The sequence below is a fragment of the Calliopsis andreniformis genome, chromosome 5 (genome assembly GCF_051401765.1).
Source record: "Calliopsis andreniformis isolate RMS-2024a chromosome 5, iyCalAndr_principal, whole genome shotgun sequence".
Taxonomy (NCBI): domain Eukaryota; kingdom Metazoa; phylum Arthropoda; class Insecta; order Hymenoptera; family Andrenidae; genus Calliopsis; species Calliopsis andreniformis.
The window spans coordinates 18,933,586-18,958,030 of record NC_135066.1 but is presented as its reverse complement, the minus strand read 5'-3'; the positions used below and the strand labels follow the sequence as shown (position 1 = coordinate 18,958,030).

Below are 24,445 nucleotides of genomic sequence, written 5' to 3'. Positions count from 1 at the left end.
TTCCCGAAATTCCTCCAGCAAGGAAGAATTTATCTGCAATTAGAAAAACTTTTCCGTACTCGGGTAAGATCTAGAAAAAGATCTACAACGAAAAACACTTTCCCAAAAGTTTCATATTCTTGATCCAATCTTTAGGGCCAAACCTTATTCTTAGAAACTCAGTTAGGACACCCTTAAACGGGGAAGCGAAGCAGAATTAAACGTAGTTCAATTTTGGAAACAATAGTAATAAGAGAAAAGCTCTGTGTCAGAAAATAAAACGAAATTAAATAAACTTTATAAGCAACGAATCAGCCCTTCATTTTGAAGCACCTCGACAATTACAACGAAAATAGTTGTATGTGTATGTGTATATGGATATGTTAACAGAAAAATGGGACCTATCAACAGATCATATACATATACATAGAAACACGGGGTTCGCGCTACTTTTAAGTTCTCTAGTGAGATTATGACCTCTATATACAGTGCGTAACGTGTATACATTTCAATATTTTATAGGATGGTAGAATACCTCAAGTGAATTACAAAATGTCCTATATCATAGTGTCCGATCTGCTTTCGTTTTGCAGTAATCATGCCTTAAAGTTAGTACTATCTTCTGAAACGACGAGTAGCTTGTGCATATCGGTGAGGCAAACACGTTGACAGAGTCTGTTGAGCTAGAGAATTTGGTTGCTTGCGAAGGTTATGTTTGTTTCCGAAGGCCCTGAACTCGTGTTAACACATTGCAGGCGGGGTATTTAAATAATTGAAATGTCTATTCCTGAAAATTTATAGCCTTTTAACCTACTTTCTACACTGTATACTTTAATGCTTGAGACGTGCTAATGTCATACCATGCGTGCGACACAGACGAAGTATAATGCATAGAAACAAAAAACCTGCTAAAAACGCGAAGTTACTTCTCCAGACTTCCACGATTACGTTCGTCTGTCGCAAGTCTGCATCACCTGTCCGCAATTGTGTTAAGACCCTCATAGACATAAGTTCTTCAACGGGAATCGTACTATAAATGGTCCCTGATCTGTCAAATTACTGGGTTAACCTTGAACAGCTGACTGCCGGCTCGTCTTTTAGCTTATACTACACTGTGTATGTTACCTACGTTCTTTCCCGCAAGCATTTTCGATCTTTAAAGCTTTCTAAAAATTAAACCTTAAGAGATACAGTAAAATGTGTTAATACGTTTTTCTTGTATTGCTTCTAATTAATATATCTGCAATATTACAAAATCCTCCGACTTGTAAGTTAGCGTATACACGTATGAACTTTGAAGCATTATTGCTACAAAACGGAAGTAGATCAGACATGTATACCTTACAACCTGTATACGTATGTAGGATACAGCACTAAAGAGCGCGGGATAAACTTAAGGGGTGATTCTAGAGATCACACTAAGACGAAAATCAAGAATAACTATTTCGCGCTTGAGGCTTCGTTTGTTAGTTATAAGCGTCTAAAAATCAAGTGGAAAGCACCAGAAATGAGTCCGCGCGGAGTCCTTGAGCAGTGGTTGCCCGAACAGCAGTATAGTAGAGGTATGCGGGTATCCGAGATTCTGAGCTCAGGCGGGTTCGGAAAAAGTCGGGCAAGCTCGGGCGGGAATCGGGTAGCTTGATTGTGCCGGGTAGCTTGATCATGGCGGATAGCTTGATCGTGACGGGTAGTCCGAAACATTTGAGTCAGATCGGCGAAAGCGCGGCATCCGCGATCGAGCTCGAAAAAGTTGCTTCGATGCTTTAAATTCAGATTAGAATATCTCAGTTTAAATTTGAATTTAATCATATAGGTAATGCAATGCGTATTACACATGTAATGCGTTCCTTAATGCATGTAATCATTTTCATAGACAATGAACTCTGTGAGAGTATGTTGAACCTTTATCATTTTCACTATGATAAAATAATACTTTTAAAACAGTTATTTATTCATATCAAACTTCCATCGATATAAGTTTAATCTTATATGGAATATATGTGATTCATACTTTATTTTAGATGAATTTGAAAATGAATGTTATCAGCAAAATATCTTTCCCCTCTTTAAATATTAGATCATTGTTACCCGTATAGGAACCCTGAATGTTTGGTAGTAATAAGAATACACAAACATATGAATATGGATTTTTTAATGATTTTGTTTTAAATTGCAATGTAAAAAAGACAACTGCTCTATATTTTCCGGAGTTCATCTTGTTCTTTGGTTTGTCACAATATTTCCAGATAAGGAAAATAAGGTGACTTGTGTCGCGGGTATTGCCAAGAAATGTTTAGCTATACTAACGATAACATTGGGAATCTTGTGGAATTTATCCTCCACCATTCCATGATATCAGTTGTTCTTGGTACAAAACTCTCAGATAAGTACATTTGCATTTCTTTGTCTCTCTTGCTACCGAATGTATTGAGATTTGCGTCCGGATTTCCCAAAGTGTTACCAAGGAAATTTAATAATCTTGATTTCTTTTCACCTAATTAACAAATCGTAATATATAGATGAATTAAAAAATTGATGGAATTAATAAAAGAATATTGTATTTATAATTGTAAAAATGTACCAATGCCATTTGTACTTGAAATATCAAAATATTTATATCATTTGGCTTTTCTTTATGAAGCACCGAAATCTGTTCGCTCAATTGCTTATATATTATTTGCTTTTGTGCTGGTGATAATAAATAATCTTTGTATCGCGGATCTACTACCATGGCCAATGGTAGTTTCCTTCCTGCGAGTAAAATATCACATTTTGTTTAGTACAGTCGCCGCGGACTGTATGTTGACATGTTTCAGAACTGTGTATTTCTGATGAAAGACCAAGTGTTTACATTTTTTTTCAGGTTCTGAGCTTATGTATCAGTTACTGTTTACTTCTACTAGCTTAATGTTCAGTTTAGTTCAAGACACAGTGAACAACAGACGTGTAGTATTAAGTTTGTATAAAAGGCTCACGCGGAAAGTAAATCGACACCCAATTTTGAGCTTATTTTGTTATAATATATTTATACAATAAGTGTTAATTAATGATTTATTTGTTGTTTTCTCAATGTTGAACAATATCTTACATATTATATCACGTTCAATTATAAACATTGCTTTATAGTGCCGAAAACTAGAGAACTCACACCTGCAGAAAGGTCACAAATATTTAACAGAAGAATAAGAGGAGATTTTTTAAGAAAAATTGCTCTCGATTTCAACATTTCTGCGAAAGGTATAAGGAAAATAGTAGATAGATTACAACAGTATGTAACTGCAGAAAATCAACCAAAATCAACCAAAAAAGAAAAACTCCTTTGTTTTGACCAAACTGTTGAAATCTGATTTAAATCTACCGATTTGAGACGGGTCAACATACATTCCGCGGCGACTGTATGTACAATTTATTTTCATCTTTTTTCAAATACTGTCTTCTTTGAAAATTTATACAAATAATTGGAATTACCTTCAACTCTTTTTGAAGCTTGCTGGAAATATCCACCATTAGTGAGTTTTCACTAGATTCTGCTCGTACTACATTCATTAATGTGTAGTACACGGAGTAACATAAGGAAATCGTGGGATATAAGTCGCCGCTCATAAGCTCTGTGGCATCTTTAATCGGCTCAAGAACGGTCACTAAACATTTTAAAAAGTGCCAGTCGTCCGCGGTCAAATTATCTAGCATATTTTCTTTACATAGTAGTATATTCAATGGTGTTTGTAAAGAAATAAATCTGTTAAACATCAAGTATGTCGCGTTCCACCGCGTATCTACTTCTTGAATTAACTGTTGTAGAGTAACATTCTCATTTAAAGATATCTGTATATTTTTTAACTTTTCTCTAGCATTTGAAGATTTAGAAAAGAATATCACTATGGATATGCATTTTTTACGTAATTGATTATATTTTACGAAATCTTTCATGGCATGTTTAATGACTAACTGTAAACAGTGTCCAAAGCATGAAATCCTTATCCACTTTTTATATGTATTTATCGCATTCTGTACATTGCGACCATTATCTTCTGTAAAGAAGGCAGTTTTTTCTATATCTATATTCCACGTTTTAAAACAATACAGTATTGTACTTTGAATATATTTGAATGTATGTTTCTCAGGGACATGCTGTACATTTATCATATGGTGATGTAGCTCAAAGTCTTGTGAAATATAATGTATTGTTAGAGAAATGAATCTCTGGACTGCTTTTGACGTCCATCCGTCCGTCGTAAAGGCAAACGCAGTATCCTCGATTAATGCTGCTGTCATGAATGAAACGAAACAATTTAAATGTATAAACGATGTACTTGTAATATAAAGAAAAAGTACATCATTACGAAATAATAATGACGTATTAAAAAAGTGTTCCGAATAATGAAAAAAATATTTAAGTCATACCTTTGTACATTTCATTTTTAATATGACCTTTTAATTCCTCATACATTTCAGGTATTATTGTACGCGAGAATGTACTTCTAGATGGAATCTCGTAACGGGGTTCCACAATTTCTATTAATTCCCGGAATCCAGTATCATTTACAATACTTTATGGCTGTAAGTCTATTGCAATCATTCGCGCAATTGCGTTTGTTAACTGTTTGGCACGAATTGAATTTCTATCTAAATAAATTGTATTTGTTTCTTTGCTAGGGCCTGCTTCGTTTCTTACTGATAAAGAAATTACTATGCACTGTTCTTAAATGTCGAAGAAGAGAGCTGGTACCAGAATGCTTTGTTTTAAATTGTTTCGCGCAAATCTTACATTGTGCCTTTTCCGAATCTATTCTATCAAAGTATTGCCAAGCGTCACCTTTATAGCGATTTGCCTGCAGAACACTTTCATCCCTCTTAGGAATTGTAGTGACACTGTTTTCACTATCACACATTGTACTAATAGTTTTAAAAACTGCAATACGTATAAATGCACTGATGCAAACGAATTCTCTGCTGCACTGATCACGATTGACTAAAGACTGAAGAGAATGAGCCTATTATGGAATGGTTATAGAACTGTCAATTCTGTAACCTAAATAACTGCGAGTGAATCGATTTCTTCCTAATAATTATTTACATCGTCAGCGTACAAAGTTTTTACGTAAAATGTTTACAAACTATTTACATGGTTTAATTTGAATTTTTCACTTCATGTCATCTAAAGAGTATGAATATAATAATAATTGATTGAACAATGCACAAGGGTTAATGTACGTGGTTAATAATTGTTTGGACATGGCGGTATAATGAATTAATAATTTAATGACTCATTGCATAGGAATGAAATGATGAAACACTATATTCCTTAATTGTGAAGAATAGAAAGATACAATAAGTTACCCAACCTGTTACATTAAGAAACTTGTAAATTTATTGTTTCTCGTATACTTTGGCTTATTTTTAACAAATCTCTCACGCCAGGTACCTTCTCTTAAGCATAGAAGTCTTATTACTCTTGTATTTACATGTGAAGACGAACTAATGATTTTCAGTTATAAGCTAATAAGTAAACGAAACATTATGTCGAAGATATTGGAGAATACTGTAAAGAAAGAGAGAAATCGGAGTCAGAATCGGAGTCGAGAGTTTTGACTGTCGACTCCATAGCCCAGGGCAAGCGGCTCAAACAGCTCTCCTCTGGATGGCTTTTCTCCTCTTCAAAGATAATGCTGATCCTCCAGTTCCTTCTTTCTGTCGTATTACGCTCTTGTGACACACAGGGGAGCAACGAGGCATCTTTTGCCGATCACAGAATTCAGTACTTCTTTCAGCGGTTAATTCTGTGATTCATATAGCAGTGATATGATTATTGCGATCATGGTTGTTAGCCGTATGTTATTTTGAGCTAATTATATGTTTGTTTAGTTGAACGTGAATATGACTTTTTTCTAGATTTATTCTGCAGCTGGTAAATGAATTAATGTTTCATTTTTTATTGGATATAAATTTTTCTTTCAATAATTCCTCAAGTACTATTTAATTTTATTATGTTAATATTACCAAAATTGCTCGACCAAAGCTCGTTTTGGGCATCGCGATCGATAACTACTGCTGTCTCCACTACTTCGTTCGTTATGTTGAGGGGTTGAAATGGTCCCGAAATTAACTGTTTTAAACTATCGCATTTTTTGTTAATACAACTTTATAACGTGCGTCTATGTACATACCAGATGCAATTTTTTCATTTTCAAATCATTTTTCTTGCCTATTTTTCGTTTTACATACTAAGTCCGTAGCATATATATTATTCTTTGTTGTTGTTTTAATAATGCATTGATGCCATACTTCATATAATTTGACAATAACTAATGGTTCGCTTTGTAAGCATTCAGTAGCGATACGAGCAGGTGTTTGTGTTTCAATTAATGTAAAAATATTATTCCACATTGGTTGTGACAATTTTAGTTCTTCGTCGTCGATTTCTTCATAATAATTTCTTAGCTCATACAATCTTTTTAGCATCTGTAGCGTAGAATTCCACCTCGTTATACAATCAAGAATTGAATTCTTGCCGTACATTACCAATAATGTTAATCGTAGTGTAAGTGTACGTAGTCTTTTAGTTAGTTTCCTAACTTTAACAACTACTTCTGAAACTACTACGTTTTTTAAAAAATCAGTAATAGTTAATTGAAGTGTGTGCGCGGCACATCTAATTGCCGCTATTGTAAAGTCTGTTTTTTCTTTTAAAAATTCTGTCATTCCTATATCACGTAAACTTGTGCCCTCTTCTTCAGAATATAATAAAACTTGAATCGAATTTTACACGTAAATCACGTCCTTATATTTCTCAGATGCTGAAAAAATTATACAAATTAAAATTGTATGCGTATAATATGCAAAAAACGACGATGAAGATGTGAAATTGTCATAAAAATTGATAACAGTTTTGTAGCCGATATGTAAGACCACAAAATAACAGTTATAGAACCGATATAATATCATTCTTCAAGGACCGAAACCGAAACTGATATAACTCAGGACTGATATATCTATGACAGTTATAACATTATTTCGCTCCTCATAACTGTTTGAAGGACAGAAACCCATATCATAACTGTTGTCAATCCCTGGTCGCAAAGTACCCAAACAATGGGAATCTTTACGCTCGAATGGTACTCCCGAGAATAACAGGCCTATAAAAGACAAGAACAGGAATAGGGATTAAGAAGTAGAAAAAGTCAAATTCTTGATTTGCTATCGGATTTTCACGCAAGTAATATCAATCGATTCCTTGTGTTCTCTCGATTAAAATGGTACCAAACACGACATGATTTCAATTATTTGTAACAAAGATATATGACATTTGATTTGTAGAAAGGAAAGTCTTACTCGTTCTTCTCTTTGATCTATTCGCTTAGCTCCTCATTCTCTCTTTCCGTCCCGACTTCGTCATCATAGACTGAATGGTTCGGTTTGAAATATTATTGTATCCCCGTTCGTACACAGTAAGCGAAGGACTGGAGATTGGAGAGAGATGAGAGTTGAAGCTCAAAGGGGTCCGATTTTCGGCTTCATAGGAGCAACTCCGAGCCAGCGTGTTCAACACGGGTTGAAACGCTACCGTCACCTTCCCTTCCCCTCCACTTCCTTGCAAAATAACCACGACCCTGTCCGACCGTGGCCAGCTCGGTCGCTCTTTAACGTCCATACACAAGCAGGTGTATCTACACGTACAGCTACTACGGGCGGAACGTGGATCGCTCGTGGCAAAGAGTACGGAGAAACGATGAATAAATCCAACTGACCAAGAAATTGAACGATCTATTTTCCAATAGTGGTCATTAAAAGATAGATAGAAAGTAAATATGATATCTAAAGTAAAAATACTGGCAATAGGGGATCATAAGACACTCGAATATATTAAATCTAAGATTGTTTTCATTAGACTAATTTAGTTAGTTCAAAAGATTAATCCATAGGAGAATGATATCATGTTTATTTACAATAATGCAAAAGATTTTTAAGCCATTCGCATGAACCAGAAACTTATTATTAGTAACAACCCTACAGGTATCGTTTGGAAAGATTGAACAGCAAAGGTCTAACATTTGATTCTTGAGGGACACTCGAAGTAGCTAAAATTCTTGTAACATACTTATTATTAAGATCTACTATTTCGAATCTACCCGATACAAAATTTGAGATTATACAAAGAGGAACCATTAAAGCTGATCGATAGACAGTTTAGATAGTAACATGGAATGAGTGACAGGATTATTTTTGGAACTAGTGTATCAACTTGACGTCTTACTTCAATGGTATATATAATGGATCGACTATAATTTATTAAACTGGTTACAGTAAAGCAGCTAATTATAGGCAGTGTTGTTCTTCAGTTTATACATTTTTTAATAAAAATGATAATTTATCAGAAACTATATTTTCCAATATTTTCGACATAATGTTTCGTTTACTCATTAACCTATAACGGAAAACCAAAAGTTTGTCTTCACATTTAAATACAGGAGTAACAAGACTCAACTTCTATGCTTAAGGAAAGGTACCTAACGTGAGAGATTTGTTAAATATAAGCCAAAATACACAAGAAACAATAAATTTACAAGTTTCTTGATGTAACAGGTTAGGTAACTTATTGTATCTTTCTATTCTTCACAATTAAGGAATATAGTGTTTCATCATTTCATTCCTATGCAATGAGTCATTAAATTATTAATTCATTATATCGCCATGTCCAAACAATTATTAACCACGTACATTAACCCTTGTGCATTGTTCAATCAATTATTATTATATTCATACTCTTTAGATGACATGAAGTGAAAAATTCAAATTAAACCAAGTAAATAGTTTGTAAACATTTTACGTAAAAACTTTGTACGCTGACGATGTAAATAATTATTAGGAAGAAGGCACTTTATTCGCAATTGTTTAGATTATAGAATTGACAGTTCCATAATAGGCTATAACCAACGTTCAAGAGGTACCTAGAAGAGGGTCAAGAATTTCCACTTCTGGACGATAGAAGCTTTGGATTCGAGAGTTTCCAGTTAAATTGGACACCCTGTAATTGGACTGGCTTATCGGAATTTCATCAAAGTTGGTATAGTAGTTTCTGTACATGGGTCACTGATGGTATTAAATTTTCAAACAATTTAACATGAGGGTATCTGAAAAGTGGCTGAAGGTACAGAAAATTTTATTCTATCAAGTTTTTAACCTATTATGAAGAAATACTAATAGCAAAATAGGTTGTCTCATATACATGCCTCATCACCAAGAAAAAAATTTTGTGTTTTCATAATAGAGTACTTATCCGGTGTCGGCAAAGTACCTTTGTTTAAAATACATTTTCAGGTGGTAGCAAAAATAATGACTTCTGTTATCATGACATTGTATACATGTATATACGACATCGTAATAGCATTAAGTTTCACTGTCATGTCTAGTTTTGATGACGCCAGAGATCATAACCGCAAAAATCTCGATTTACTGCCACGTGAAAACCTAGGTACCCTTAGCATTGAAAACGACATGCCATTTCTGTGTGTATGTGAATGATATTACTAAACAAGTAACGAGGTTCGAGTGGATCTAATTTAATGCTTCACGGATATGCAATTTTATTCTCAAGAAAATTTTCAAAATTGTCCTTAACCGTTATAAGTCGTCCGCAAATCCTTGCGGAACAAGAAGAACTACGTGAATCCAATGGTCATTAATGAGGATCGTATCCCTAAGCAATGTGCCTGTGCTTGCAGGATCTACGGAGGAAGCTGCATCACATTCAAACAGCTGGTGATATGAACAAAAATAGTAATTTCATATCCGATTGCCTTACTTTTACTAAACTCAGAAGCGAATGTGAATCTCTGTCGTAGCATTGCTGAAAAAACTATGTGAACTGCATAGAGAATAACATTCCTTCTAATATTAAATCCTTCTGAAAATCCATTCGTTCCATCAGAATGTCTAACACTAATCCGTCTGCAATGCATTTTAACAATGATCTGCTTCTCGATGATGCTTCCATTGCTAATTCATTTGCCAAATTCTTTGAATCAGTATTGTACTGATCTATCTGATTGTACTGGAAACTAATCTAGATCTTAGCAATATATCCGTTGGTATAGATGAAATATATAAAAGTATTGAAAATTTAAATGTCAATACTACAGTAGGCTATGATGGTATTCATCCTACGGTTATCAAATCTTGTACGGCCTATTTTTAAAAAAAATGTCTCGTCAGATATTGTAAACTATATACCGATCAGTCTACAAAGTATTATGCCAAAAGTTGTACAGGAGATTATTGCTCAGAAACTCTTTTCTATGTGTAAGAACATCATTATTAATGAGCAACAAAGTTTTATATTTGGTCGTTCTACTAGTACTAATTTATTATTGTTTTACCATTACCTATCCAATCTTCAACGATAGTGTGACCGGAATAACTTCCTTCTTAGTGTCTGGAAGTGCTCTGCTACTCGCTTTTCCCTTTTAAAATGTAATACCATGGACAATTACTCTGTAAAAAACTGTTCGCTGGGCTCTCATGATGATATTCGTGACTTAGGAGTTATTTCTATCTCTAATTTATCTTTCTCCAAACATATTACTCATGTTAGTTTTCTAGCTTCTAGAAAGCTAGGATTTATTTATAGAGCATCTAATTATTTTAGAGTACACTGTACTATACTGTACTGTACTCCATTCATACTTGAAATATTGTTTAATTGTTTGATCACTGTACCATCGCTTACGCCCACGACAATGTGTGCATCACGACAGGGCCGGCAGTTGTCTTCTGTTTGTATAAACACTCTACGGTGCACAGTATATAACGGGTGACCATCAAAAAACTGAGTGTGTGAGTCAACTTAGAACCATTGGGTTCTTATAAGGTGATTGGGGCCCGTGGGAGATGTTTTATAACATATTTCAAGATCATCAAAATCTCTTACGATTTCGAGGAAATGTAAGGAAGCCCTTATTCGACAGCTTTACCAATATAAATATCTTTGTTTTGCAAATTTAAACTCCGGTCCAAGTGTAATAAAATTTGAAAAATATATGTCCATACCCTTTAGTCTGATATTTCGTAATACGAGCGTTACAAAGTAGAGCAAAAATCGATCGTTCATAATTGCAGGATTTCAGCATTTCTTTGTAATTTAAAGAGCATTTTGAACTAGATCATGACCAGACTGCGCTGCATTAAACTTTTCCCTTCGTGTGAATCCTTTTGCAGCTCAAAATCTTCTCATATAAGGACGGAAGGTATCAGGGCGTAAATCCATGCCTCATTATGGCTTTTTGTTGAGTTATCGATAAAATACAGTAAAATACACGACAAATTAGATCAGCTTGTGCGAACCAGACGACGCCTAATTAGAAAGATTGTCGACGTGGAATTGGAATCTAGGATACATAAATTAGCGACGTGAGTTATTGAAAATCTTGCTCTCCACTACACACATCACCGCATGAGTTGCATATATAGGGTGGAAATTATAAAGTGCTACAGACGAATGTCTCCAAAGATATTGACTATATGTAAAAATGTTTAAGATGAAAGTTGTTCAGCACTCTGCTTTGAGTTATCAGTTGGATAACGAAAATATTCGAACAATCGAAAAGATCGCGCGTTGCTCGTGCCGCTTGCCCGCGACTTGAACAACATTTCAGTTTCAGGAGCGATAGAGTAAGCTTCACTTTACATCCTTTTTCTCTTCTGACTTTTCGAAACTGTCCATAGTGGACTGAAGCACCAAGCTCATGTACATACAGGGTGGAAATTATAAAGCGTTACAGACGAATATCTCCAAAAATATTGATTATTCGCAAAAATATTTCAGATAAAAGTTGTTCAGCACTGACGGAAACATCATGTGGTAGGACTTTTATTTTTTCTGTTGGACGCCCAAAGATGAGGTGAAGGTCACGACCATTTTTTAAATGGAACCATACTTTTATTTATTGCTGGTATTGTAGCTTAGTTTAAGACGAATTTGAAAACTATCTACAGAAGGCTATCTGAGGTTAAACTTGCAGAGAAATGCTGGAAGAGTGATTAATCTTATGTGTATTTAATTTTGTATAAAAAAAAAAGAATATGTATTCCACAGTTGGGCATTATTGGAATAATTTTTTATTCGAATGATAATTTAATCGACTAAACAGATGAAGAAAATTGTCACGTGATTTTGGCAATATATAATGACTCTTAATGCTTCAGGTCAAGTAACGTTTCTTACAGTTTGAAGAAAAACGATGGGTGACCGCAGTACTAAATATATTACTTATACTATTTACTACGCATAAGGTTGGTTGGTGGTTGTGGTCCTATTTATTTTAAATAAAATTTGTTCACGTTAATTCATTTAAAATAATAATAAATTACTTTATTTAGATAAAAACTATTAGAATTTATGAAACATTAAGTTTAACGATTATATTCTATGTCACATAGCAACATTATTTGCTCGAAATCAAATTAAAGGTTCAAGAAACATGGATATTATTATGATGTATACCCTGTATTGTAAGATATTTTCAAAATTGCCGCCTAAACGACCTGAGTGGCACTCCCCGGAAGCAACCACCGAGGCGGAAATGTACCCCGCGAGGGCAAGCGGCAACCCCGGGGGAAAACCCAGGGAAAAACCCAGGGAGACAACGCACCTCGGCAACGTAGCCGAAACTGCGTGCGGAAAGGGACCCCACGCGTAGGGCCCTTCCTTCTGGCTCGAGCATCGCTGCTAATAACATCGGTGGAATTCTTGCGCCTGATTTAACGAATTTGTTGTTAGCTTATAATTATTGTAATAAGCGCCCAAGAGTTAGAATATAATTTTAGTAAATTTCTAACAGTATATATTAAATTATTGTTAATGCTTTGAATTAAAATATAAAACTATTGTTTTAATTGTTTACAATCGAGCGTTAACAGATCCATTATTAATGATTGTGTGATTTATTATGTGAAGGAAATGATAAAATATAAAATATATTTAATAAAAATTACAACGTGTACTATTGTTCGTTTTTTCGATCTTTCGTTCTTTCATGTAACGCGACATACGTCCATTCGTCCACGTTTCGGCGTGCCGCCCGCGTAGCATGCGAAATCTTTCCTTCTCTTACTCTGTCTTGCCTCTATGGTTTCGCATATAACAATGCACAGAATGTCGTATACAGTATTGGGCTACGGCTTTACGTCGATAGATGGCGGGTGTCATATTTCGTTGTCGATCAATTAGGTCGAATGACAAATAAAATTATAGTCGAATAAATCAATTGTAGGTAGGGTAAGAGACCCTATTACTGTGCCTGAATCTATTACTGTGCTTTACATAGATTTTCTGTCAATATTTTAATTCGTGAATAACAAGTAACTTTTGTCGAATAAAGTCATTATTCATTATTCGTGAATAAATCTGGAATTTTTATTCGTTATTCTTGTTTCATTATTCAAAATAAAATTTGTCCACCTCCGATATATTCTACATAATTTATTTATTTTTATAGAAATCAGAAAATTTGCGATGTCTCGGGCCTCTTGAAAACTAGATCCGCCACTGTCCCCTTTTAATAAACCGAAGAATGAAAGTATTTGGGAAATTAAAATGATCGTGCATGGCTCGTGTCGCTTGCCGACAACTTGAACAATTGAATCTGAGTTTCAAGAGCGAGAGAGAATGGGTCATATTTGCCTTCTCTCTCGACTTTTCGCAGCTGCGAAGCACCCAGCTCACGTATACATGGCTCGTAGTATGTGTAGTGGAGCGGGAAATGTTCTAAGTCACGTTGCCAATTCGGAATCATAGAGTGTCTTCATCTCTTTATGAAGACAGTTATGTCCGTGTCTGTAAATAATACTATACCTGTAACGAAAACTATAACATCAGATATTGATCTGTCAATCTCGAAAAATCAAGTGACTACTCTACCTCCTTAATGGCACATGGACTACAACATATTTTAATATCATCAAAATCCTTGACATCGAGGTACAAAAGTGACTGAGTTAATGTAGAATGCCCCTCTAGTACCTAACCTAGACCTCTCCCCGAACTCCTCCCCGCTAAAAAATCTAGCCCAGTCCGACGCCAGTCATCTTTCTTTTGCCTAATATTAAATTAATGAATGTTGCGACCGGTCATGCAAATCGAAATGTAGAATCATTGAAATTGGTTTACTTGAATCTTTTAATTTATGCAGTATATGTCTTTTATTGACTACCAATTCAATATTGACTACCAAAAAAAAATTGAATGCAATTGTATAGTGCCAAAAGTTTTTTGCAAATATTTTCGAAATCAAAATCGACCGCCAACTATTTCAAAAGAAGTTGTTCAAAATATCATTCTTTATAACATGTATACTTATCGCCAAATTTCTTGGCGGAAAAGTAATAAAGATAATAGTCAATTATATTGAATACAGAAAAAATAAAATATTTTCAATATATGCTTTAGTACAGGTATTTTCAGTATCTATCATATAAAATACTATTTCAACTGGTATCGTTCATTATTTTCATAATAATATATTTCTATTATTTTCAATACTTGTTCCACAAATTAAATATTTTGTTCTCAAAAGTATATGTACAATTTACAATAAAATAGACTACTTTTCATCTCCTATTTAAAATAACATTTTGCCCAGCACTGATTATAATCGCTATTCGAGTCGTGAAACGTATTATGTACGGCTGGCAAGGCGACATTAAACGCACTAGAGGCACCAATTAGTAATGTGACCGATTTGACCAAATAACAAAAGTTCACGTAGCCCGACTCTATGATTGTAGCCGATTAAGCTGCATTATTTCGTTGCGATGAATTAGATAAGCATTTCTTCCGTCTGCCAAATTACCAAACGTATACAGTAGATTGGAACATATTCAGTAAGTTTAGAGGATATGATTTCAAAAGAACTGCAATAATGTTTTAAGACTTACCGCATTGTTTCCCAGGATCGCGTGAAATTCGCTAAGAAGCCGAGCATTTTGTTGCAGAATCGCGTTCAGGTCAACAGGTATAATGTACTGTGTGGAAATGTTATATAAGCTAATCACGTCGTTTTCGTTGTTCCCTATACACCACCTGTTGGAGAAGTCCCATCCACTCTCGGCGCCAGCTTTCACGTTGTTGTAAAAGAAATCCCGCAAATCCTCTGAAATATTCTGTGCGATGTCGTAGTCTTCCCTTTCAACAGAAAAAAGAAGAAGATCAAACTTGTAATCAAGAATTGTCGTACACATATGGCAACATCTATCGTATGCAAACGCAAAATTCTCACCATGATATATTTATTTTCTATTTGTACACCGACAGTCGAAATTTTGGAATCCTTTTCTTTATCATAAAATAACTGAAGTTAGGGTTACCTTGTTTAATACACAATTTAAGTAAAAAAGAATTTTATTTCTTTCATCCTGCAGAGATAAAAAACATCGTAAATTCTTGAACGAATTAACTTTAAATAAAAAATACTTGAGTACTATGTAAAATAACTGTAGTAACTAGTCCCTTAATTACCCTACCGTAATAAACGCTAATTATAAATACTAATTATCATTAATGTTAATAATAATTAACGATGATTAAAATATATAATGGTTCGGCACTTATATTAAAACAAATTTTCGTAATGGTTAATGCTTTACTGACAGTTTAGAAAATTTTAATCATTTGTAACAGTGGTGAATCTATCGATGTGTGACGCTCTCACCGATTTCGATGACCTTTAAATATGTTATAACAACTTTTTGCTGAACGACTTTTTCCTATGTATATACTAGGCCGTCGGCCTCAGTTTCCGAGACATTCGCGAAAAATCGCCGCTAATACTACACTGAATTTCGTCTTCACGTATACATGCGTGACAACGTATGCGTTAGCACAGCTCAAACGCTTGGCTGTTCTTTCCGAGAATACAGCGTGGCGCAACGCAGTACACGAGCCGATAAAGTTGCATATGTAAATAGTGTATTCGCCAAAAAACGTACCTTAGAAAGACAATTACATTTTACAGCGATTAAAGAACGAGATCTGAATTAGGTCTGAGTTAGTGGTAAATGTGCAGATTAGGGTACCAGATCATAGCAATACTCTATGGGTCACTCCATTGAGTGGGAGATTTATCTCTCAAGAATTTCCTTTTAACCGAAACTGATGAAAAGAAAAACGGTCAGGAGTTTCGCCTCAAACAAAATCAGTAACAGTTTCTCTCGGAGTTATATTGAGAGAGATTCTTAAGAGATAGAAGTACGAATCAAGTTCACTTGGTCAACTCCACAGAAATAAAGATGGTAGTATTGCGGTACGCAATCAGTGGAGTCAAGATGATCGACAGATAGTGTATTCACGCAGTTCCACCGTGAAGCCGTATCAGTCTCGCAGCGGTGACATTATGGATACACTGTAGCCAAGCGTTCGACTACAGTTAACGTTCCTCTACAGAACACACTTATGCAGTCAATGAGACAGTCGCTACATAAATGTACCGTACTGGGCAGACTGTGGAAACATAGAGGAATGTTAATTATAGTCGGACGGTTCGTTACAGTGGCCCATGTTGTTTCCGCTGTGCTCTTTCTGCTCTTTTAATTTTTTTCGCCAATATTCATAGTCAAACTAGAGATATTGGGCCAATCATTTACTAGAGCATTTTTAGATATTAGGTCAACATATATGAAATGAGTTTAATCTGTCACGATATCTCTACAGTTAAAATCTTATAGATTAAAATTGCAAATGTTCATTCAGTATAACAAAATAATATTTTAAAATATTAATAAGGAACGTCTGTGTCGTGCAATCAAAACCGCAGTAAAATCGCTTCGTGTATATTGGTCTATGGTAGAATTAATTTCAACAGGCGGCTCAGGGTCACTCAGCCCCTCACGCGCCTTTCTGGTGGGTTCTCCCACCTCGGCAGTTTCCCGTGCACGCGGACGCACTTGCCGCGCGTGGGGAATATCCGTGAGCTCACTCCTCTGTCCCACCAGAAAGGCGCGTCAGGGGCTGAGTGACCCTAAGCCGCTAGTTGAAATTAATTCTACCATAATAATCTGTTTTCATCAATTTTTTTGTAGTTTATAGAGTATAACATTTTTATTATGAAAAACGTGGGTGAAGATAAAAGTAATACGTCATTATGGAGATAAATGTAACTTTTTACTTTTGTCTACATGAAAGTTCAATGTGTACATATTGGCAAGGTCACAATAAAGAAACAAAGCAAGCAGAATAGCATACAGGATAGGAATTTTTCACGTGACAATGATTGTACATGTCTGGTTTGATAGAACCTTTCAGTGAAAGCTTTTTAGGAGAGAAGTGGATCCAATGCAATGTTTAAATTGTAAGGGCTAGTTTCATGAAGATTGTACCATAGGTGATCTTCACTATGTCTGTCATAATTGTAATTTGTAGTACATAATAGTAGTAGTTAACAATAACACCGTAAATTGGCGTAAACTATTATCCGATTTGCTTGAACTTTTTGGCAGTGGTTGCTAATATTATTCTATTCATTTACACGCAGAAAATTTCTGGTTAAATGGTGTATATTTTTATTATTGTATGGGGGACTGCAGTCTTATGAGATTCAAGGCAACCACTTAGCGCCTGTGCGTAAATCCGCTACTAAGGCGGTCCCCAGAGATTTTTATGAAATTTTGAGAGATAAGTCTTGAGATCAACTGTTGACATTCTGGGAAGTATCTCTATGTGCATTTTTTGTGAACAATTGAAACATTGTCTTTATATATGCATTTAGAAAATAATAATAGTTTCAAGAAAGGCTGTTGGGTAGCTGCGGATGATGATTTTTTTCTGTTTTCTTTTAATTATTTAAATTGTATGTGATATTACCTCGCAAAAACTGTAATTTTGGTATACAAATTTTCATTTGCTAATACATATCTTATAAATGTTTGAACATTTCTCTACAATAAGTATATACATTGTATGTATTATATGTATTGTATATGCATTATGCATATACATATGTATACATGCACATGTGCATGTATTTACAAAGAATTAAAATAACCTGTCTGACGTTGTGGCCAGTCACTACGTCCAACGCACATAACCACACACAATATATAAGAAAACAAATAAAGTAGATCACATATACATGAAAATGTTAGGGTATCGAACCTGAAATGTGTTACTTATAATGAAATTATGATCCGCAGCTATCCAACTGCTTGTTTTGTGGATACTACTAACATTTGAACATATACGTTGTGGGACTGCGTGGGGTACAAGCGGGAAGAGGATGATTCTACATACATATAAAAATTAAGATAAAACAAAGAATACAATTCTTTCTACCATGTACTTAGTTTCCGGGAAAATTAAATTTAAAGATTCATTTAGTATATGTGTACCTCATTATTTCCGGGGTTTATATATGTATAGCGGTCATTATTTTCGGTTTATCTTTACATGTAGATACCTTTCGCAGATGTGCCATGCGTCCTACTATAGCCTGTATATACATTGGTTTCAATGGTTAATAAGAAATATGCATTGACACGAGGCATTCCACAAAATGTTATCGTTTAATTTCTAATCGTTAAAATTTCATACAATCCTCTGAGGATCACACCGAAGAGTTCTCTTTTAACCATAAACTGGCAAGTGAAAATATTCAAACAATCGAGAAGATCGCGAAATGCCGTTTATCCGCGGCTTAGACGTTTCAGGCGTTGGACGTGGATCTTTCAGTTTCAAGAGCGAGAGAGTAAGGTTTACATTACAATCGCCTTCTCTCTTCACTTTCGGAAGCTGTCCGAAGTGTTCCGAAGCGCCGAGCTCATGTACACGCGACTCCTGCGGTGGTATGTGTAGTGGAGGGGGCAATTTTCAGTAACTCGCATCGCCAGTTTCGGTATCACAGATTCCGACTCCACATCGGCAGCCTTCTAAACTAGGCTCCATCTGGTTCGCAAAAGCGCAACTAAATTTGTCACATTCCTTATTCTGTTTTATCGATAACACAGCAAAAGGCATGGGTTTATGCCCTATGACTTTTCATCCTTAATAAGAAGATTTTGACCTGGAAAAGGGTTCATTTGGAAGAAAAAAGTTTAACGCAGCGCAGTCAACTCGTGATTTCGTTCAAAACACTTTCTAAATTACAGAGAAATGCTTGATAGATTTGCTCTGTGAAATGCTCTGTGATTGATAGATTTTTGCTCTACTTAGTAACGCTCGTATTACTAGATATTAGTAGAATTTCGTTACATCACGAGTTAACTGCGCTGCGTTGAACTTTTTTCTTTCGAATGTGTCCATTCCCAACTTAAAATCTTCTCATATAAAGACGAGAAGTCGCAGACCGTAATCCCATATTTGTGTCTAATTTTATCGATAATGTCGCCGCTCTGACATATCTGATCGTACCTCTGTAATGTAAGTGTAATTATAAAATAGCTTTCCAATTCAAACAGAACATATTTATTTATTATAAATGCGATTGGGAATACATTACAAATGTGTTTGGAAATGCTTATCTTCACATTTTTAAGAACTTCATTAGGAAGGGAGGATTTGAAATTTTGTCGATGTCCATTTTTTGAGTATAAGTGCACTATTATTGAGGAACGGTAACTCCTACTCGCTTGCTAGCATATCTGGTCGGCAATAGAAAGAAAAAGTAAGGTCGCTCCTTTCAGGATAGGGGCTAATAAAACAATTTGCGGTTCGTCCTCTCTTTTCTTTGTATTGCATTAAATACAATTCGTACAGTTCAGTGTCGATTTCCTTCCATACCGTAATAGGTATATAGGTACAATGGTGCTGACGTATCAGTCCGGAATTCCCCCGAGTTTACGGTCCATTTCTATCCTTACCAATTTTTGGAACTGGCACCCCCGAGTGACACACGACAAAGCAAGTAGCCCATAACGAGGCCCAATGACCTTGCTACCCCTTGTTGGGTATCCGGGTCACACTTGCACTTAATATTTCTCATTCTACTTTCACCCCGATGAAAGCTAATCCAAAAAAAGCATTCAAATATTCCTAGAACTAGGACCACCCCTTGTTAATGATCCAGATATATGGTACCGACCTACGGACCGTTAATTCGACACTACTGTAGATACTTCTTAACCGAGGACTATGAATTAGCTTATGATGTATCACATCGTTAAATAAAATAATGATTGACTTAAAAATTATTAGGTTCAACTGTACTGTCATATTTATTTTGGAAACTGACGATTTTATGTTTACATCTTCTGTTAGCGATGAAAACTAATTTTTGTTCATTTCTATTTATCTTAATATATACTTATATTATATTTCTTTTATGTATATTTATATTATATTTATATTATATTCCTTATTTACATTAAAAATTTAATTTTTATTGATAATCATATTTTATTTTTATGTACATATCTATTATTATTAAAAATTAAAATTAAACGATTTTTCGTTTTCCAAACGTATACCAATGAAGCATTAGTAAAAGGTATAAACAAAAATAGTCACAAGGATTCACTTATACTATTTTAATTCAAATTAAATAAACTTGCATATTGCTGTTGTCTAACGCATAATGTGAATTATATTAAAGAAACATGACAAAATATTAAACTATAGATTAAGAGAAGTCTATCTCCTGTGACCTTTCGCGAATACTTGGTCTTGATTACTTTGTATATCAAAAGTTATATGCAGTCCTCGTTATATTTCACAAAATCGGCATTTTGTATTTTAATTTGATATATTATTGAAAAGTGCCCATCACTTTTGAATAGTTGAAAAGTTTTCGAATACGTCGTCCTCCACATAACAAAACATGTGCAACCGAAAGTGAAGCCTCTCAAGATTACCATGGGTCACCAGATGTACCTATACGGATATTAAAATTTCGGTCTTTCGGAATTACAGTACCAGAGAAATGATAGTAAAGTAACCGGTGATGTATTCCAATAACAGAAAATGCCATTTCTCTCATCACACAGACCGGCACTATAACCGTAATTTTTGAGTGAATTTCGGTTTCAACCGTAATATCGAGAGAAAAGCATCTCGAACATTTCGGTTCTGAAAACCGAAAATGACACATCTATTTTTCATAGAGCATTACTGTAACCGTAACCGTAATTATATCGGTTTCGACTCCCTGCATATTTTACTTTTAGTGTTTAGGAAACGGTGTCTTCAAACCAGAGATAGGCACGAAGTATTCAAATTACAAATACATTATCAAGTTGTAATTGAAATGGTCCTCGAATGCCAAATATAATTAATTATGGTATTTGATGGTTATGCAAATACAAAATACTTGTATTCTGTTATTTCACAGAATATCGAATACACTGATATTTCATTTTCGCTTTACCAGTGGATATAGAATATGCTCGTATTTTATATTCTAGACTCAACTCTACGAAAAATACTCTTATTCATTTGTATCTTCGAATGAATACATTGATCAGTATTTGCTGTAATCAGTTTACATATAAAGGCGTAGTACGCATTTCTACAAATTGCATACAAGAGAGTGTTCTTATGTTTCTTTACAATCTATAGACAAATATGACTTCGTAGCTCGCTTGCACGGCAACTACTTCATTATCGCGTTAGTCATACGACAGAGTTCCATAGATACGGAAGTACAGACAAGTATTTAAATAATATGGATTCAGTGTCCACTGAAAGTCAGGAAAGTTTGACAGAATCGTGTGATACTGATGGCGATAATTGCGAACAAAGTGATACTAACAAAAGCAACTTCTGGCAGTGTCAAAAAAAGGTGTACTTGGATGGCTGTTATTTCAGAGTGAATGCGGAAAATTCGAGTTTGAAAGGAACTATTATTGGTGTATGTTAATTATGCAAATCTCAAAAATATATAAAAGACATAATATTATCGTCTTCTAACTTCATTTTGCATCTCAAGAGAGTACATTCTAATGTATATCTGGATTAATATATGGAATATAGTGCTGCGAAACAGGCAAGATTACGTGAAGCTGATATTGTTGGAAAAAGACGAAAGACAGCTAGCTGTAAATTTTCTCAAACAAGATATGAACAAAATGTAACTAATTACATTCTAAGCAGCATGGCTCCATTTCCTACAGTAGAGATGCCATTGTTTCGGAAGATTTTCGACAATTTAGAAATCAAACAAGGTAACACATCAATGAAACACTTAAGCAGACGTACTTTTGTAAGACAAATAAATGAAACATTTCTTACTATTGTAACGATTCTTTGTAAAATTATATCGGATAAAATTGAGTACATATGAACTACTGTAGATATTTGGTCCTATAGCAAGTGTCGATTTCTTGATTGATTGCCTAACTTTCAGTGATATAGACCGCCCGCCGGTTGAGACAATACTCTCCTGCTCGCAAGTCCCGTTCGTTTAACTCAGAGTTAAAGTACTCTCAGGATATACAGGCTGTAACAAAAATGTCGCAGTTCCTTAAAAGGGGTGATTCAGGGGGTGATTTGAAACAACTTTTTCCTTAGCGAAAATGTAAGATGAGGCTTCGTTAACGAGTTATTAATGAAAAACACCGGCCAATGAGAGCGCGAGTTTGCCGTTCGAGCGACTGCGGTAGCGTTGGGTACGCGCTGGGCGCTACGGTTGTACTCCGAACAAGAAAGTCGACATGCGTCGAAGGAAATAGCATTAGTGTGAAAATATTTGCATAACGTATAAACGAAAAAGCAATGCAACAAAAGAAATGAACGGAGAATTGGAGAATTAACGTTGAAGATAGAAACGTTGAAAGTAGTCTGCGTTAGATTTAAAAAATAATAATCATTAATGAATTAAATGCAATTCATCTGTAGTTTGTAAATCTGTGTCACTGGGTCACTGTACCGATACTGGTCATCGACCTCTGGAGTGGTTTATGGCAGGGTAGAATTTTTCCAAAGAAGCTCCTTGTACCCCCCACGTAGTTTAAGCACCTCAGACCTTCTTTGTTCGGACACTCCGAGATCATGTCTCCTTCGAAACCAAAGCAATAAAGCCATAACTTACCTAAACGCGTGCCCTAGCATAAACCATTTCGACAGTCGATGACCAGGATCGGTACAGTGACCCAGTGACACAGGTTTACAAACTACAGGTGAAGTTTGTTCTCTTCTTCCTTTATTTTTCGTTGTATTGCTTTTTCGTTTATACGTTATGCGAATAAGAGATTTACATATTCGTATTTTTACGTTGCACGAGTTTTCCTCGATTTTAAGTAATTATTCACTTCAAGTGATAAACAAAAAAAGGACTCGGTGTTATTTATTATGTCGCTTTCAGTTTTCATACTAATGCTATTTTCTTCGATGTATGACGACTTTCTTGTTCGGAGTACAACTGTAGCATCTAGCGCGCGTACCCAACGCTACCGCGGTCGCTCGGGCGGCAAACTCGCGCTCTCATTGGCCGGTGTTTTTCGTTAATAACTCGTTAACGAAGCCTCATCTTACATTTTCGCTAAGGAAAAAGTTGTTTCAAATCACCCCCTAAATCACCCCTTTTAAGGAACTGCGACATTTTTGTTACACCCTGTATTTCTGTAACATATCTTCTTTACTTTAACTTAATTTAAACGCTGACTTTTGAACTTTGGCTGTGAAAATATCATTACACGAATCCTATTTTAACTGGATTAGTCAATATATAGGGTGTAATATGTATACGTTCCAATATTTTAAGGGGTGTTAGGATACTCCAATTGGATCACAAAATGTCCTATAATATAGTGTTCGATCTGCTTACGTCTTGCACTAATAATGCCTTAAAGTTAGTACTATGTTCTGAAACGAAGAGTAGCTCGTGCATATCGATGAAACAAACATGTAGAAAGAGTCTGTTGATCTAGAGAATTCGGTTGCTTGAGAAAGTTGTGTTTGTTTCGAAAGGCTTTGAACACGTGTTAAGACTCTCACAGATACAAGTCCTTCAATGGGGCTCCTATTGTGAACGGTCCCTTCTCTGTCGATCACTTGGTCAGTATTGAACAGCTGACTACCGGCAGTCTTTTAGATTGCACTATATATGTTTGTGTATGTTATCTACGTTTTTTCCGCAAGCATTTTGGATTTTTAAAACTTTATAAACATTAAACCGTAAGATATATAATAAAATGTATTAAGACTTTTGTCTGCTATTGCTCCTCCTTAATATATCTACAGAATTACAAAATCCTCCGACTCGTAGTTTATCGTATAGACATATTAACTTTAAAGCATTATTACTGCAAAATGGAATCAGATCAGACACTATATTATCAGACATTTTGTGACTCATTTGAGGTTGAAACGTATACATGTTATACTCTGTATAATTGCCTCGATGAAGAATTTTCATGAACGATCAAAGAGATTCTCTAACTCTGCTTCTAATCATTACGCTATAGTATGCCATATGCGTAGAGCCATAGAATGTTATAGAAAACAATGAAAAGATGCAGTGTGAATACCTACAGCAATTTGGACGACCCA

At 35.1% G+C, this 24,445-nt stretch overlaps 1 protein-coding gene across 2 annotated transcripts in view; it reads right to left on the bottom strand.

Moving 5' to 3' along the window:
* Window positions 1–24,445, bottom strand: part of LOC143178800 (trehalase) — a 204,090-nt gene that overhangs the window by 65,305 nt on the left and 114,340 nt on the right. For both annotated transcript variants that reach the window (XM_076377648.1, XM_076377649.1), the window contains exon 6: window positions 14,911–15,157. In XM_076377648.1, coding sequence (XP_076233763.1) covers window positions 14,911–15,157 — 247 coding nt within the window. The remainder of the gene's footprint in view (window positions 1–14,910; window positions 15,158–24,445) is intronic.